The sequence below is a fragment of the Microcaecilia unicolor genome, chromosome 11, assembly GCF_901765095.1.
Source record: "Microcaecilia unicolor chromosome 11, aMicUni1.1, whole genome shotgun sequence".
Classification (NCBI taxonomy): domain Eukaryota; kingdom Metazoa; phylum Chordata; class Amphibia; order Gymnophiona; family Siphonopidae; genus Microcaecilia; species Microcaecilia unicolor.
Window position 1 is genome coordinate 62,165,089 of NC_044041.1, and position 18,841 is coordinate 62,183,929.

Below are 18,841 nucleotides of genomic sequence, written 5' to 3' on the forward strand. Positions count from 1 at the left end.
AAGTTGCTGACTGATATTATTGACAACTATCGGCCAATAGCTAACATGCCATTCTTCTCAAAGATAGCTGAATTTCCAGTTCTATCACGCTTGATGACCCACATAGAGGAAGTTTTGGCTTTACACCCACATCAGACAGAGTTTTGGGCATCCTATAGTACAGAAACTGTTCTGGTGGCCCTCCTTACTACAGTACAACCAGCTTTATCCAGTAAGCAGGCTGTACTGCTTGTATCCATCGACCTCTCGTCTGCATTCAATTTAGCAGATCATACGTTACTTTACTCCTAGACCAATTACAAACAAATTGGTGTCACTGGCGCTGCAAAACACTGGTTTGAATCCTCTGTCCTAACGATCCTACCAGGTCTTCTGAAGAGATACTTTATCAATACCTTTCTTTGTACCTTGTGAAGTCCTGCAAAGTTCACTGCTAGCCCCAATACTTTTAATATATTCTTGGCTCCACTGGCATCTTTAATCACAGATCTTTCATTTATGCTGATGACATACAAATTCTGGCCTCATTTAATCCTGATGATACTTCGGCAGAGACAACACTTACTTCAAAGATGGAAAATATATTTTCCTGGCTAGAATGTCACAGGATGAAACTAAATCTTTCTAAAACCATAACCATGATATTTTCCCGTAGTTCCCACCCCCCTCAGAATTATCTCAGTGGCGTTTCCTTGGAAACACTGTCTCTACCACAGATTCCATCAAGATAGTAGGAGCAACTTGACACAGGACTTATCTTTTCTGCTTATATATCAACTATGATCTCTAAAAGGTTTTACAGATTACGTTAAATATGATCCTTACGCCTTATGCCAGAGATAGATGCACTTTGAATTCTTACCCATGCACTAGTTCTTACCAACACTGATTACTATAATGCCTTATTCCAAGGATTGTCACTGTCAAAAAATCCCAAAGGGAAAGACAAAAATGGAAGCTAATACTAGAAAAGTCAATCCCTAGTTCCACTGGTGAACAGCAACGGGGTAAAACAGGATGTTCACAGAGAACGTTCTACAGCTATATTTTCTGCTTTTAAATTTCAAAATGGAGGATTAACACAGAGGCACACTGGCGTCCCTGAGGAAGAACTTTTTGAAACAGGAATTTCTGTTGGACGCATTGTACCCCACAGTGTATACAGCAGTATTTTTGCAGCTCAGATAAGTCGGCTCCTGTTCTTTATAATAGTGTTTGTGTTTTGAGAGTTAAAAAGGTTTTGCTAACAGTCAAAGCTTTGCTCATTTTTTTTTGCTTATTGTGCTTTCAGCAATTCTTGCTTTCAGTTTTACTCCTCCAGGTGAACTTTGGGGAAAAAGGAATGTTCAGGGAGAACTTATATATTGATTTGGGACGACTTCCCTATGAGGAAAGGCTAAAGCGGCTAGGGCTCTTCAGCTTGGAGAAAAGGCGGCTGAGGGAAGATATGATAGAGGTAGCGCTATAGAAATGATTTGTAGTAGTAGTAGTAGTCTATAAAATAATGAGTGGAGTTGAATGGGTAGATGTGAAGCGTCAGTTCACGCTTTCCAAAAATACTAGGACTAGGTGGCATGCGCTGAAGCTACAATGTAGTAAATTTAAAACGAATCGGAGAACATTTTTCTTCACTCAACGTGTAATTAAACCTGGAATTCGTTGCCAGAGAATGTGGTAAAGGCGGTTAGCTTAGTGGAGTTTGAAAAAAGGTTTGGATGGCTTCCTAAAGGAAAAGTCCATAGATCGTTATTAAATGGACTGGGGAAAATCTGGGATAAGCAGTATAAAATGTTTTGTACATTTTTGGGATCTTGCCAGGAATTTGTGACCTGGATTGGCCACTGTTGGAAACAGGATGCTGGGCTCGATGGACCTTTGGTCTTTCCCAGTATGGCAATACTTATGTACTTATGTATTTTTCACTAAAAGGTTAGGCATTCACTTGATAAAAAATATTAAAAAGAGGGTGAAGTTTGGAGGATAACTCATGATGTGTAGAGCTGTTCAGGTGAGCCGCTTTTAGCGGTGTGACTCACTGAAACTTTGCTCGGCTGCATGTGCAGCCTATACTGAATCCCCCCTTTTAGCCCTCCATATCAAAAATTTAAAAGCAGAAAAAATAGCTGCAGAACGGTCTCTGTGAACATCCTGTTTTCCCCATTGCTGTTCACCAGTGGAATTAGAGATTGACTTTTCTAGTATTATTATTCCAAGGATTGGCATAATGGGAGTTTTGTCGCCTAGAAACAGTATAAAATTTTGTAGTAAAATTAATATCGGGAGGCCGGAAGTATGATCATGTCACTGCGTTATTTACATAGGAACACTGGCTCCCTATACTATTTTGTATTCAGCATAAAATCCTGACCTTAACTGACAAAACCTTAACATCTGGTCAACCTCTGATTTTATATAAGTACTTGCAGCTATATATTCCTACCCAGGACTTGCGTTCTGCATCCCAACACCTATAGAAAGTAACAAGTTTCAAGTTTATTCAGGACTTTCTATCCCGCCCAACAGAACGAACTATCTAGGCAGCTTACATTCTATAAAACAGGAGAAAGGAGGAAAGGGAAGAAGACATACAGATAGACATTTTGAATACAATGGGAAAGGGGGGTAAACTCCATTTTGTATGGGAAAAAGAAGATAAGAGAAGAGTTGGAAGAGATTTTTATCCAGATTCTCTCTGCATGCCTTAACTGGCGCTTTAAGAATCAAAGTTTAGGTGTGTACCAAGGTTCTGAGGATTTTATAGAAATATGGGGGAGCGATTCTTCGATAGGAACCAGGTAGTTATAGACTCTGGAGAGTTCAGTGTTCCACTGCTCAATTTGTTCATCTTTTGGTAGGGTGGAGAAAGAGGAAGTATCAAGTTACAAATTATCAGATAGTGTTGTAAAAGAGATGTTAGAAAGATCTCTAGAAAAGGAGGGGGGGGGGGGGGTCACGTGATAATGATACCACAAGCCACTAAAATACTAAGTTGGAGAGTATGAAACAATGTTCTGACCATGGGACAGACTGAAAAGTGGAAATAGAAAAGGCAAAGGGAGTGTTGTCCATAGTTAAGGATAGGATTAGATCAAGGGTATGGCCACCTTTATGAGTGGGAGTAGTAAAATATTGGGTTAAGTTTAGATCTTGGATCAGATCAAGCAAGTCTTGGGAGTAAGGAGCTTCCTCATTGTCAAGATGATTGTCAAAATCACCCAGAACTGGATGGTCGTAGGAAAGACAGGGATGTTCAAGTTAAAACTCACAGCATAGGCAAAAAGTGTGGCCAAGAACAGAAGAAGGTGAGGAAGGTACAAGAATGGAGACTTAGCCATAATGTATGCAGATAGAGACGCTCTGAGATGTATGAAGGAGCATATTAAGGAGCAAGACTGCTCGAGTGCACTCCTTCAGCGCGCGTGCACCACTAAGGGGCGGGAAAGAAATAGAGATACTAATGGTGACATGGGCAGTAGGCGGGATTGGAATTCGGCTTGAGACAGCTGCTACTGAGGTGGTCTTAGAGAGGAGAGATACAAGGTCTGTACAAGCACAGTGATGTGGGAAGAAGGAAGGACTGGAATTTGGGTTGAGATCGCCACGATGAAGAGAAGAGATACAAACTCTGTATAAGCACCTGTAAAACAGGAGAGACAGCACATATAATCAGCAACAATGTTTATACTTCAAAGAAAACAGTACCAACCCCCCTGTTTGGTTTCACCAACTAATTTGAGAAAATCTATGTCTTCTGTTGCTGGGCCAGCTCTTTGGAATAGAGAATGACATGTGGACGGGGAACTGCAGTAACCGACGGCGGGGATGGGGACGGGGACAGAGCTCGCGGGGATGGGGCGGGGACAGGGGACAAACTTTGTCTCTGTGTCATTTTCTACTTTGAAGCCTGTTAATGAACTGGACTGTTATTTATGTTTAAGTGATGCCTACAAAGATATTTTGATTTTTTGGAAAAACAAGCAAACATACTGGCTACAACTAACAAAATTTGCATGGGAGATCCTGTACATCCTGCTACCAGCACATCTTCTAAGGAGACAACTTCTATTCCAGGAAGGACTGTGGAAGGCAGGAGAGCTAGATTGAATCCTGAGACTGTTGATGATTTCTTATTTATCCACAGATTTAAAAAACATAACAGTGCTTTATAGGGCATATTTTTCCCCTCAAGGGCATACAGAACGGGTTGTATTTTATACTCCTGGACATTTTAACAGTGTGAATTAGGATTCCTTGGTAGAAATCACCTATTGTTGGGGTTGGAAGAGTAGAGGTTGGTGGTGGGAAGGAGGGTTATTATAGCTGCTCATTGTTATTATTGTTCTCTATTTGTAATTTATACACAACAGTTGCACAGCATATTGTTCCTTTTTATATTTTAATAAAAAGATTTAAATATAAAGTTTGAGGCTTCTGCAGATGAGGACAGAGCCCACTGGGACGGGGACAGAACCTGCGGGGACAGGGCGGGGATGGAAAGGCAGCTCTGAAAACCTATTTATTTGGAAAAGCATATCGGATTTTGCCATTTATTTTTTTTATTTTTTACTGCATTTCCCCTGGTCCCTTTTCCATCCTGTTCTGGTTTTCTCGCCAGCTCATGAAGAAGGGATTGTGCACCCTAGTCTGTTGGACTGTCTCTCTCTTCTTTCCTTTTTATGATATTGAGTTCTTTTCCTAGATCTCTCAATAATGCTGTACCACTACGATGGTACACCTTTAGAAGTATATCAAGAATAAAGCACCTTGAACCCTGAATAAGATTAACTGGGTCATCCAGTTATTTCTGTCCACATTGCCAAATATACATCCCAGCTTCTAGCTACAAAATGACCACCTGTATATCACATCACGCCTTATTCAATCAAAATAGTTTCTTTCTCCATTGTACTCAACCCACCTGGGCAGCTGAGCATGGCAGATGGTTCACTCCCAGTACTCCATCTCTCTCACTTCCAAGCACAAGGTTCCACAATAATCTAAACAGCTATTAACACAAACACGGCTATTACCCAAATATAAGAAAAGCCATGCTAACTCAGACCAAGGTCCACTGAGCCCAGCACCCTGACTCAGACAGTGGCCAGTCTGGTCAATAGTACCCAGCAGATTCCAAAAATAGATCTGTTTTTCATAGGGATATGCAATGAGTTTCCCAAGCTTACCTGGCTAATCATTTTTATGACCATTTGATCCAGGGAACTTGCTCATCTGGCCTCTCAGATCCCTCAGGCTTTTTCTCAATGTTACCACACCACCACAAACCTGCAGAACCAATCCACTCAACACATGGAGTGCATTAACTGCTAGACAGAACCAGGTACTTTAGCACTTGCATTTCTGCTTGGACCTCTAGCCAAGTAGTCCTAGATGCCAATTTTTCATGCTGTCTTCACTGTCCTGCAACTTTGGAATTTCTATGCTTATTCCATACTTTCTTAATGTTACATTAAAGTTACTAAAAAAACAGGAATTACCCAGTTTTGCAAAGCTGGTGTTCTAAACAGTATTATGAAGCAGAGAGGGAAGAAGGTACAGGTGAGACGCGGGGATGTGAGTGGCAGGCAGAGGATAAGAAACATGAGTAAAAGAAACAGCTACAAGCAAGAGAGAAGGAAAGAGATGGGTGAACAAGATTCAGGTTCAGCAAGGGGGGAGGTGCAGCACACATTTTACCTATGCTCTTAGCATCATAGAATGTTCTAGAAAAGAGAACGACCGTGACTTCATGGCTGCAGTTCTTCTCCTGACAGAGAGAAGTGAAAATAGACTCCATCAGTATAACACAAACCTTGTAACTCTGCCAAGCACATAAATGAGGGGCAGTCAATAAAAAGTGACTTACATATACTGTAGAATTGAAACAGGAAAATAATTGCCTATTGACTGCCCTTAATAGAGAATAAGTGCAATCTAGGGTAGGACAGGATGAGGGGTGGATGGGTATGTGGCAGGCCATATGCGTGCATGTGTTTGGTGGGGGGGGGGGGGGGGGGGGGGGATGTAAAGAGAGTGAAGGGATGGTGCGGGGCAGAGAATGACTGAGGGAGTATGAGAGTGAGCGAGTGTGTGTGCGAGTCAGAATCTCTTACTAGGGATCAGGCCCAAATCTCCCTCTATTTCAGACATAGTGGGCAGTGATCAGCTGCTCTTGCCCCCTCCCTACAGCCCTATGTCTAGTCATTTCCACTGGCAAGGCTGCACCAAAAACAAAGGTGGGAGAGAGCAGGTCAATGAACTACCATAGAAAGGGAGTTCCACTTCATATGAAGAGACACCATAATCCAATTGCAGAAGGTGCAGGAGAAAGCAGCTCATGCAGGACTCACCTTCCACTTGCTGAAGAGATCTGCCAAGAAACTGTTTACTGCTTTCTCAAAGTACAAGTCACCTACAAAGGACAGAACTATCAGGGATCTGTTGCAGGCCCCAAGTCACCTGCTCTGCCCCCCCCCTCCCCCAACATTTCTGCCCAAACACAAGGAAGAGGAACTTACCCGCTTCAGTGCAGCAAGAGTGAGACAATAGAGGCACAAGTGTGGGTGGAGAAAGAGAGAGAGCAGAAGTGCAGTATTTATACAATGTGAAGAAACAGTGTAAATTGGATATTTTCCTGCATTAATTATGTCTTGAAGTGTATTTCTCCTATTTAGCCAGCAGGTGATGTTTCTCTGATGTAAAGCTGTTACTGACAACCAATGCTCTTTTTTTTAGTTTAACACAAACAGGAAGCAAGATGCAAGATGCAGTACATTTTTGAAATATTGTGTTCTGGGCTTTGACTGGTCTAGAGTTTGAAGCTAACTAGCAGTTATTGGTTTTACGTTCAGTCCTAGCCAGGAAGAAAAGAAAGCAAGATCTCTTTGCTGACGTTCAGTGAACAATTATATGTCCTGATCTTCCCAGGTACTTTTTAGGAAGTAAACAAATGTTTAGTTAGTGTTACAATAGATCCATATTTCAGTTACCTGTTATTGTTTGCTGATTGCACATTTTTTGTTCATTGTTCAACATATTTTTAAGACAATAAACAATTATTTATTGACTCTGCCTGTCTGGACTGATAAAGAATCCTGGTGGTTTGTGTGTTGGGTCTGTGAGTGCTTCCTGGGAAATGTGGGACCACTGGGAGTGTGGCTCCAGTAACCTAGAAATCACTGAGGATAATTTGAGAGCGGGAGACTTGCCCAGAGGCAGTTGTGACCTAGTCGGTGGGAGGAGGTTGCTAGCGTAGAGCACGAGCAGCAGGTGCAGGCGGACCTGAGCTGTGCTGGGGATAGACCCTCTAAGTGGCTGCGGGGTAACCCCTGGTGGGTGGATGGGCGTTTCGTGACATATGAGGTGGGAGGTTCTATATCTATATAATATCTACGTATATATAAGGAAGAGAAAACGTGTGCTTGTGTAGGAAGAAGGAGAACATAGTGTTGAAGGGAGAAAAGAGGACAAGAAATATGTGTGACTGTGTCCAGCGATTGGTGGGGGTAAGAGGGAGGATGTATGTACTGGTCAGAAGTGAAGTGTGTGACTAGTTGTGTCCACTTAAATGTATGTATTGGACACAGGTGGGGAGGGAACATGTGTAAGAGTGCGCTTCAAAACAATCCTGTGGCGTATTGCAAGGGCAGCGGAACACCTTTTGGTCTGAAGGGGCCAAACAAACTAAACCAATCTCTAGCCCTGCCCCCAAGCTCTCTAGTTGCTGATTTGTTGGATAGAAGGTCACATCTAGTTTTATCTGGTAATTTTCTTTACTTCAAGTCTTACTAGACTCTGTATCGCTCCATGGTGCGACCTCACCTTGAGTACTGTGTTCAGTTCTGGTCGCCATATCTCAAAAAAGATTTAGCAGAATTAGAAAAGGTTCAAAGAAGAGCAAACAAAATGATAAAGGAGATGAAACTCCTCTCATATGAGGAAAGGCTAAAGATGTTAGGGCACTTCAGCTTGGAAAAGAGACAGATGAGGGGAGATATGATTGAGGTATACAAAATCCTGAATAGAATGAGCTAATGACTTTCTTGGTCAATTTAATGATCTTATCAAGAACTATGATCCTGATTGTTTATAATGCAGACAAAACGGGTCTGAATTGGAAATTGCTCCCCAGTAGATCACTGGTTAATCACAAGGAGCAATCTGCTCCTGGATTCAAGTCATCTAAAGAACATGTCACACTGTGGGTTGGGGGAATGCAACCGGTAGTCATAAGTTGGAGTTGTATATACTACAATTACAGAACTGTATCGTATGTTGTATTTTTTTTTTTGCCAACTTATTGATGAAAATAAAACTAAATGTTCAATATGCCATGCTCAGATTGCGTTTTCCTTAGAAAAATTTGATATGTCTAATTATCCGGATATATGATTATCCAGACCACCTCTGCAGAGGTTAGTATGGATAACTGGCGTTCTACTGTAAATGATTTTTTTACTTGTTCCATAAGTACAAAAACTAGGGGACACTCAAGGAAGTTTACATGGAAATACTTGTAAAACAAATATTGTATGTAATTAATTGTGTATCTACTCTTGAATGACACTTGATATGATATACTATTGTAAGCCACATTGCGCCTGCAAATAGGTGGGAAAATGTGGGATACAAATGCAACAAATAAATAAATAAATAGGGAGAAATATTTTTTCACTCAACAAATAGTTAAGCTCTGGACCTCTTTGTAAGAGGATGCAGTAACAGCGGTTAGCATATCTGGGTTTAAAAAAGGTTTGGATAAGTTCCTGGAAGAAAAATCCATAGTCTGCTATTTAGACAGACATGGGGAAGCAACTGCTTGCCCTAGGATTGGTAGCATGGAGTGTTGCCACGATTTGGATTTCTGCCAGGTACTTGTGACCTGGCTTGGCAACTGTTGGAAACAGGATAGTGGGCTAGATAGACTTGTTGGTCTGATCCAGTATGGCTACTCTTGTGTTCTTATGTAGACAATTGGGTTTACGATCCCCTGCTAACAGATGGAGACAAATTCCTCATACTCCCCCCTTTCCTCTATAAGATACAGCTTCAGTCAGAATTGTCTAACAAAGCTCTAGAAAAATAACATATTTGTTCATGATCTCTGAGCAATAGTCTTAGAATAAAAAAAACGTAAGAAAGAAAGACAAGACCATCACAGGATCAAAAGCTACTACTACTACTATTTAGCATTTCTATAGCGCTACAAGGCGTACACGTAAGCCAAATTAAGAAGCAAAGCAATGATGCTCAAAAGGAACATTCAGCTCTCACTAACTCCAATGCTATGCCCACCACAAGGTCTATACAATACAACAAATATTTATATTCTACTACGTTCCTTAAAAAAAAAGGACATCCAGTGTGGATTACAAGCAAATAAACTAAAATCTAGGAATTACAAAAAAAAACCCATAAAAAGTAAGATAAGATTAACTCCAATATTTCCCAAAAAGAGGTTTTCAATGCCTCCTGAAATTGCATAGAATGAAGTTCCAACCAAACCTTGGAGGTAGAACATTCCAACACAGGGTAGAGTGATAATAAAAAATATAGGAGTAAAATAAAAAGGAATGTTTACTATCACTGATGGAAAAGACAACCATTGGGACTATAATTCTTACAGATATTCCCAAATGAAAAATAAAGTAATTTAGACATGTAGGAAGTTGCATACCTTCTGCCAGAATTCTGCGTGACTAAGTACATAAGTAGTGCCATACTGGGAAAGACCAAAGGTCCATCTAGCCCAGCATCCTGTCACCGACAGTGACCAATCCAGGTCAAGGGCACCTGGCACGCTCCCCAAACGTAAAAACATTCCAGACAAGTTATACCTAAAAATGAGGAATTTTTCCAGTCCATTTAATAGCGGTCTATGGACTTGTCCTTTAGGAATCTATCTAACCCCTTTTTAAACTCCGTCAAGCTAACCGCCCGTACCACGTTCTCCGGCAACGAATAACAGAGTCTAATTACACGTTGGGTGAAGAAAAATTTTCTCCGATTCGTTTTAAATTTACCACACTGTAGCTTCAACTCATGCCCTCTAGTCCTAGTATTTTTGGATAGCGTGAACAGTCGCTTCACATCCACCCGATCCATTCCACTCATTATTTTATACACTTCTATCATATCTCCCCTCAGCCGTCTCTTCTCCAAGCTGAAAAGCCCTAGCCTTCTCAGCCTCTCTTCATAGGAAAGTCGTCCCATCCCCACTATCATTTTCGTCGCCCTTCGCTGTACCTTTTCCAATTCTACTATATCTTTTTTGAGATACGGAGACCAGTACTGAACACAATACTCCAGGTGCGGTCGCACCATGGAGCGATACAACGGCATTATAACATCCGCACACCTGGACTCCATACCCTTCCTAATAACACCCAACATTCTATTCGCTTTCCTAGCCGCAGCAGCACACTGAGCAGAAGGTTTCAGCGTATCATCGACGACGACACCCAGATCCCTTTCTTGATCCGTAACTCCTAACGCGGAACCTTGCAAGACGTAGCTATAATTCGGGTTCCTCTTACCCACATGCATCACTTTGCACTTGTCAACAATGAACTTCATCTGCCACTTGCACGCCCATTCTCCCAGTCTCGCAAGGTCCTCCTGTAATCGTTCACATTCCTCCTGCGACGTGACGACCCTGAATAATTTTGTGTCATCGGCGAATTTAATTACCTCACTAGTTATTCCCATCTCTAGGTCATTTATAAATACATTAAAAAGCAACGGACCCAGCACAGACCCCTGCGGGACCCCACTAACTACCCTCCTCCACTGAGAATACTGGCCACGCAATCCTACTCTCTGCTTCCTATCTTTCAACCAGTTCTTAATCCATAATAATACCCTACCTCCGATTCCATGACTCTGCAATTTCTTCAGGAGTCTTTCGTGCGGCACTTTGTCAAACGCCTTCTGAAAATCCAGATATACAATATCAACCGGCTCCCCATTGTCCACATGTTTGCTTACCCCCTCAAAAAAATGCATTAGATTGGTGAGGCAAGACTTCCCTTCACTAAATCCGTGCTGACTTTGTCTCATCAGTCCATGTTTTTGTATATGCTCTGCAATTTTATTCTTAATAATAGCCTCCACCATCTTGCCCGGCACCGACGTCAGACTCACCGGTCTATAATTTCCCGGATCTCCTCTGGAACCTTTCTTAAAAATCGGAGTAACATTGGCTACCCTCCAGTCTTCCGGTATTACACTCGATTTTAGGGACAGATTGCATATTTCTAACAGTAGCTCCGCAAGTTCATTTTTTAGTTCTATTAATACTCTGGGATGAATACCATCAGGTCCCGGTGATTTACTACTCTTCAGCTTGCTGAACTGACCCATTACATCCTCCAAGGTTACAGAGAATTTGTTTAGTTTCTCCGACTCCCCCGCTTCAAATATTCTTTCCGGCACCGGTGTCCCCTCCAAATCCTCCTCGGTGAAGACCGAAGCAAAGAATTCATTTAATTTCTCCGCTACGGCTTTGTCCTCCTTGATCGCCCCTTTAACACCATTTTCGTCCAGCGGCCCAACCGACTCTTTGGCCGGTTTCCTGCTTTTAATGTATCTAAAAAAGTTTTTACTATGTATTTTTGCTTCCAACGCTAATTTCTTCTCAAAGTCCTTTTTTGCCCTCCTTATCTCCGCTTTGCATTTGGCTTGGCATTCCTTATGATCTATCCTGTTACTTTCAGTTGGTTCTCTTCTCCACTTTCTGAAGGATTGTTTTTTGGCTCTAATGATTTCCTTTATCTTACTGTTTAGCCACGCCGGCTGACGTTTAGTCTTTTTTCCCTTTTTTCTAATACGTGGAATATATTTGTCCTGAACCTCCAGGATGGTGTTTTTAAACAGCATCCACGCCTGATGCAAGTTTTTTACTCTGCGAGCTGCTCCTTTCAGTCTTTTTTTCACCATTTTTCTCATTTTGTCGTAATCACCTTTTCTATAGTTAAACGCTAGCGTACTTGATTTCCTAGTTTCACTTCCTTCAATGCCAATATCAAAACCGATCATATTATGATCACTGTTATCAAGCGGCCCTCGTATCGTTACCCCCTGCACTAGATCATGAGCACCACTAAGGACTAAGTCTAGTATTTTTCCTTCTCTTGTCGGCTCCTGAACTAGCTGTTCCATGAAGCTGTCCTTGATTTCATCAAGAAATCTTATGTCCCTTGCGTGCACAGATGTTACATTAACCCAGTCTATATGCGGGTAATTGAAATCCCCCATTATTATTGTGTTGCCCAGTTTGTTTGCGTCCCTGATTTCCTTTAACATTTCCGCATCCGTCTGTTCGTCCTGGCCAGGCGGACGGTAGTACACTCCTATCACTATCCTTTTCCCCTTTGCACATGGAATTTCAATCCACAGTGATTCCAAGGAGTGTTTTGCTTCCTGCAGAATTTTCAATCTATTTGATTCAAGGCTCTCGTTAATATACAATGCTACCCCTCCACCAATCCGATTCACCCTATCACTACGATATAATTTGTACCCCGGTATGACAGTGTCCCACTGGTTATCCTCCTTCCACCAGGTCTCAGAGATGCCTATTATATCTAATTTTTCATTTAGTGCAATATATTCTAACTCCCCCATCTTATTTCTTCTAACTCCCCCATCTACAGAGCGCAGATGCACAGAATTCAATATTTCTGTGTAGAATCTGTGTTCTCCCCTAGCCTGATGCTGCTGCTTGAAACCCACACCTGCGGTCGCCTGTTTTCTACACTCTCTTCTGCCCACTCACTCACCCGGCCCCTCCTTCGCTGCCACCCGACGATGCCTAACCCCCCGCCCACTGCTGCTGCCGCCACTGTCCAACCCCACTACCCACTACCTGACCACAGCACGCCCTGGTATTCTAGGTGGTCTTTTTGGGGGCAGGAATGAACCCCCTCTTTCCTGCCCTACTGCTCTCTCACTGGTGCTGTGCTTTTTCCAAATGGCCACCGAGACTTCAAGCGGTAATCTCGTGAGACTACTGCTTGAAGTCTCGGCGGTCATTTGGAAAAACCACGGCACCAGAGAGAAAGCAGCAGTAGCAGGGCAGGAAAGAGTGGGGTTCTTTCCTGCCCCTGAAGAGGTTCTACTGGTGCAGCTCCTCCTACATTATGGATAAAGGGGTGGCTGGAGGGGATGTAAAAAAAGGTAAAATTATGTATCATACCTGATAATTTTCTTTCCATTAATCATAGCTGATCAATCCATAGACTGGTGGGTTGTGTCCATCTACCAGCAGGTGGAGATAGAGAGCAATCCTTTTGCCTCCCTATATGTGGTCATGTGCTGCCGGAAACTCCTCAGTATGTCGATATCCAAGCTCCATCCGCAGGACTCAGCACTTAGAGAATTACACCCACAAAGGGACACTCTGCCCAGCTCACCACCGCCGAAACGGGGGAGGGGAATTAACCCAGCTCATCCCCACACAAGTGGGGGAGGGGAATCCGTCCAGCTCATCCCCGCGGAGCGGGGGAGGGACACCACACCCGCCGATGCGGGGGGGATCTGGCTTATCCTGCAACCGCAACCGCGGGAGGAGCTGACTGACCCTAACACCGCCGAAGCGGGAGGGGTACAAAGCTGCCCTACAGCCGCACGAAGCGGGAGGGAGCGCCGGCAGAATTTATGTCTCAATCCAGCCCCGTAAAACGGAGGAGAGAGGAATGCAGCAGCTCACTGTAACACAAATTCGTCTCAACTCTTGAAGAATCCATTGAAAAACTTGAACACGAAGTCCTCCTGAACAGGAATTGAAGACTAAACTTGAACCTGAAATGCAACCAGAATATAAACAATACAGATATCTGGGAGGGACTATGGATTGATCAGCTATGATTAATGGAAAGAAAATTATCAGGTATGATACATAATTTTACCTTCCATATCATCATGCTGATCAATCCATAGACTGGTGGGATGTACCGAAGCAGTACTCACCCAGGGCGGGACATTGAAATCCCTGACCGCAACACTGAAGCTCCAAACCGGGCCTCCGCCCGAGCAGCCACAGCCAAGCGGTAATGCCTGGAGAAGGTATGGGCCGATGCCCAAGTTGCCGCCTTGCAAATCTCTTCCAAGGACACGGACCCGGCCTCTGCCATCGAGACCGCCTGAGCTCTAGTGGAGTGAGCCTTCAGCTGGATAGGCGGCACCTTCCCCGCGGCCACATAAGCCGCTGCAATGGCCTCCTTGACCCATCTTGCCACTGTAGGCTTAGAAGCCTGCAGACCCTTACGAGGACCTGCAAACAGGACAAACAGATGATCCGATTTCCGGAAATCATTGGTCACTTCCAAGTATCTGATGATGACTCGTCTCACATCCAGATATTTGAGAGCCGAGTATTCCTCTGGGTAGTCCTCCCTACGAAAGGAAGGGAGACAGAGCTGCTGATTCACATGGAAGCGAGAAACAATCTTGGGCAGGAAGGAAGGCACTGTGCGAATAGTCCCTCCTGCCTCAGTGAACTGCAGAAAAGGCTCTCGACACGAGAGTGCCTGGAGCTCGGAAACTCTTCTGGCTGAAGTGATAGCCACCAAAAAGACTGCTTTCAACGTCAGGTCTTTCAGAGATGCCCTAGACAAGGGTTCAAAAGGCGGCTTCTGCAAGGCTCTTAGCACCAGGTTGAGATTCCACGCAGGCACCACTGAGTGCAGAGGAGGGCGCAGGTGATTAACTCCCTTGAGAAAGCGCACCACATCTGGCTGCGAAGCCAGGGAAGCACCCTTCAGGCGGCCCCTGAAGCAAGCCAGAGCCGTTACCTGGACTTTAAGGGAACTGAGCGACAGGCCTTTCTCCAGACCTTCTTGCAGGAACGCCAACACTGAAGAAATTGGAGCAGTGAAGGGAGAAAGTGAGCCTGCTTCACACCACGCTGCAAAGGTACGCCAAACCCTGGCGTAAGCAGTAGAAGTAGAGCGCTTCCTCGCTCTCAGCATAGTGGCGATGACCTTGTCTGAGAAGCCCTTCTTTCTCAGACGCTGCCGCTCAATAGCCAGGCCATAAGACCAAAGGGGGAGGGATCCTCCATCACCACGGGACCCTGATGTAACAGGCCCTGCTCCACTGGCAGCCGCAGAGGATCGTCGACTGAGAGCCTGATCAAGTCCGCATACCAGGGACGTCTGGGCCAGTCCGGACCCACCAGGATTATCCGGCCCGGATGCTTTGCCACCCGGTCTAGCACCCTGCCCAACATGGGCCAGGGCGGGAACACATAGAGAAGCTCCTGTGTCGGCCACTGTTGGAGAAGAGCATCTACTCCCAGGGATCGAGGGTCCCGTCCTCTGCTGAAAAAGCGCGGCACTTGGCAATTGGCCGGTGACGCCATCAGATCTAGGCTCGGCTGGCCCCAGCGCTTTGTGATGTCCAAGAACGCCTGAGCAGATAGCTGCCACTCTCCGGGATCCAAGGTATGGCGACTGAGAAAGTCCGCCTTGACATTCATGACTCCGGCAATGTGGGCCGCTGACAGCTGTTCCAGGTTCGCTTCCGCCCACTGGCATAGATTCATGGCCTCCTTGGCTAGAGGGGCGCTCTTGGTACCTCCCTGGCGGTTGACATAGGCCACAGCCGTGGCATTGTCCGACAGGACCCGTACTGGCTTCAACGCCAGTACCAGGATGAACTCCAAAAGCGCCAACCGAATGGCTCTGAGTTCCAGGAGGTTGATAGACCACTTTGCCTCTGCAGGAGACCAGAGCCCCTGCGCTGTCCTTCCCAAGCAGTGGGCTCCCCAGCCCGACAAAGAGGCGTCCGTCGTGACGACAATCCACTCCGGGGTCACCAGAGGCATTCCTGCAGACAACTTGTCTGTCTTCAGCCACCAGCTCAGCGCCTTGCGCACTGCTGGGTCCAAGGGAAGGCGCACAGCATAATCCTCCGACATCGGAGTCCAGCGCTGCAGTAGAGAGTGTTGTAGTGGTCTCATATGAGCCCTGGCCCAGGGCACTACTTCCATCGTGGCCGTCATAGAGCCCAACAGCTGCACACAGTCCCAAGCCCGAAGCGGAGAGGCTACTAGGAACTGGTCCACCTGAGCCTGAAGTTTGACAATCCGATTGTCCGGCAGGAACACTCTGCCCACTTGGGTGTCGAATCGAACTCCCAGATACTCCAGGGACTGAGTCGGGCGCAGCTGGCTCTTCTCCCAGTTGATGATCCACCCCAGGGAGCTCAAAAGAGCAACCACCCGGTCCACAGCTTTGCCGCACTCTGCATAAGAGGGGGCTCGGATCAACCAGTCGTCCAGATAAGGATGGACTTGTACTCCTTCCTTTCGCAGGAAGGCTGCGATGACCACCATTACTTTGCAGAAGGTCCGCGGAGCAGTAGCCAACCCGAAAGGGAGGGCTCTGAACTGGAAGTGTCGGCCCAGGACTGCAAAACGCAGAAAGCGTTGATGAGGAGGCCAGATGGGAATATGCAGGTACGCTTCCTTGATGTCCAAGGAAGCCAAGAACTCTCCTGCCTTCACTGCCGCTATAACAGAGCGGAGAGTCTCCATGCGAAAGTGCCGCACTTTCAAGGCCCGATTGACCCCTTTGAGGTCGAGGATAGGCCGGACAGAACCTCCTTTCTTTGGTACCACAAAGTAAATGGAGTAACGTCCCTTGCCAATCTGACTTTCTGGCACCGGAACGACCGCACCCAGGCGTATCAGGTTGTCCAAGGTCTGCTGCACTGCCACAGCTTTGACCGGAGACTTGCAGGGAGAGAGTACAAACCCGTCTCTTAAGGGTCGGCAGAACTCTAACTTGTAGCCGTCTCTGATGACTTCCAGCACCCAAGCGTCTGAAGTTACTCTGGTCCACTCGCCCAGAAACGAGGACAGGCATCCTCCAATCTGCACTGGGCCATGGACCAGGACCCCGTCATTGGGTACGAGACCCTGGGGGAGGACCGGAGGGCGTACCTCCGGGACGGCGGTCTCTGCGAAAGGAATGCTGCTTGGGGGAGAAGTTCCTTCTGAAGGAAGAGGGGGCAGAGGAGCCCGACTTGCCCGGGCGGTACCGACGGGCTTCCTGAAACCGTCCTCTGGAGATACCGGGGCGAGCACTGGCCCGAGCCCTGACCTCTGGTAACCTCTTGCCCTTAGACGTGCCGAGATCGGTCACGATTTTGTCCAGCTCGACCCCAAAGAGCAGCTTGCCTTTAAAAGGCAACTTAGCCAGGCGGGACTTAGAGGCGTGGTCCGCAGACCAATGTTTCAGCCAAAGCCAGCGCCGCGCAGAGACTGTCTGAGCCATGCCTTTAGCCGAGGCTCTCAAGACATCATACAGTAAGTCTGCCAAATAAGCCAAGCCCGATTCCAGGGCCGGCCAGTCAGCCCTCAAGGAAGGATCCGAGGGGGAAGCCCGCTGCACCATCGTCAGGCACGTCCTGGCCACATAGGAGCCGCAAACTGAGGCCTGCAAACTTAAGGCAGCCGCCTCGAAGGACGACCTTAAAGCCGCTTCCAATCTTCTGTCTTGGGCGTCCTTTAGTGCCGTGCCACCTTCCACCAGCAACGCCGTTTTCTTAGTCACCGCAGTGATTAAAGAATCCACGGTAGGCCAAATAAAGACCTCACGTTCACTTTCAGGCAAAGGATAGAGGCGGGACATAGCCCTAGCCACTTTGAGGCTCGCTTCCGGGACATCCCATTGAGCCGAAATTAAGGTGTGCATGGCATCATGCACGTGGAAGGTTCTAGGCGGGCGCTTCGTCCCCAGCATAATGGCAGAGCCAACAGGGGCTGAGGGAGAGACGTCCTCTGGCGAGGAAATCTTCAAAATGCTCATGGCCTGCAGTAACAGGTTGGGCAAATCCTCTGAGCGAAAGATCCGCGCTGCAGAGGGGTCATCCGCTCCATCCGAGCGGGAATCCGTCTCCTCCAAGGAATCCCCAAAGGACCGTTGAGAGAACTCAGATACGCTGCCCTCATCTACATCAGAGGAAACAGCGTCCTCTAAGGCCTGGGAATCCACCCAAGGGCGTTTACTTCCGGGGGCCTCAACCCCGTTATCGGACAAGGGAAAAGGGGCAGCGTTTTGCATAAGGAAGGCCTGATGCAGCAGCAAAATAAACTCGGGGGAGAAACCCCCCAGACTGTGTATTTCAGCAGCCTGGGCCACAGCCCTAGACGCACCCTCAACCGGCGCTCGCAAGAGCGAGGGAGCAACATGCTGCGCATCCAAGATGGCGTCCGGCGCGACACTCCGCGAAGGAGCCGCGCGGGAAGAACGGCGCTTAACTTTAGCCGCTTTTTTGCCGTCGCCCAAATCAAGGGCGGCCATGGCATGAACGTCTCCCAGCTCAAGGGCGGCCCAAGAAGAAGCCGTCCGAGCAGAGTGGCCGGCCAAGATGGCTGAGGCGAGCAGCGGGGGATGGGCGTTTATGGCGGGAAAAACCGCCGCGCCGGAGGAAGACCCGGGACACTGACCGGCCTCCAAACTGACACCCAACAAGGGCGAATCAGACTTTAAAACCCCCGCATCCCCGCTAGAAGCGCACACGCGGTCCGGGGAGCGATTCTTCGCGCCCTCGCCCTCCGACGCCATAGGCCACGCGGAGATCAATCGGGGAACCCCCTGCCCGCTATAAAAAGGTAAAAATTACCTGCTTCTCGCTCCGAGCTGTAACGACCTGGTGTCCCAGTGAGTAGCTGCAATAAACGTTTAAATAAACGTCGAAATAAACGCCCTTAAGGACGTCCAAAATTTTTTTTTTTTTAACGGAGCCAGCGGGAGGGGGGAGAAAAGGAGGGACCTGGCGCCACCAGGTTTGCACTTGCTCAAGAAGAGCCCTCAACCCCAGGTACTCAACAAAACCT

General features: G+C 46.5%; 1 protein-coding gene across 1 annotated transcript in view; it reads right to left on the reverse strand.

Moving 5' to 3' along the window:
• DEPDC5 (DEP domain containing 5) overlaps positions 1–18,841 on the reverse strand; it is a 133,438-nt gene that overhangs the window by 82,707 nt on the left and 31,890 nt on the right. The window contains 2 exon segments of the mRNA XM_030219198.1: positions 5,695–5,764; positions 6,348–6,409. Coding sequence (XP_030075058.1) covers positions 5,695–5,764; positions 6,348–6,409 — 132 coding nt within the window.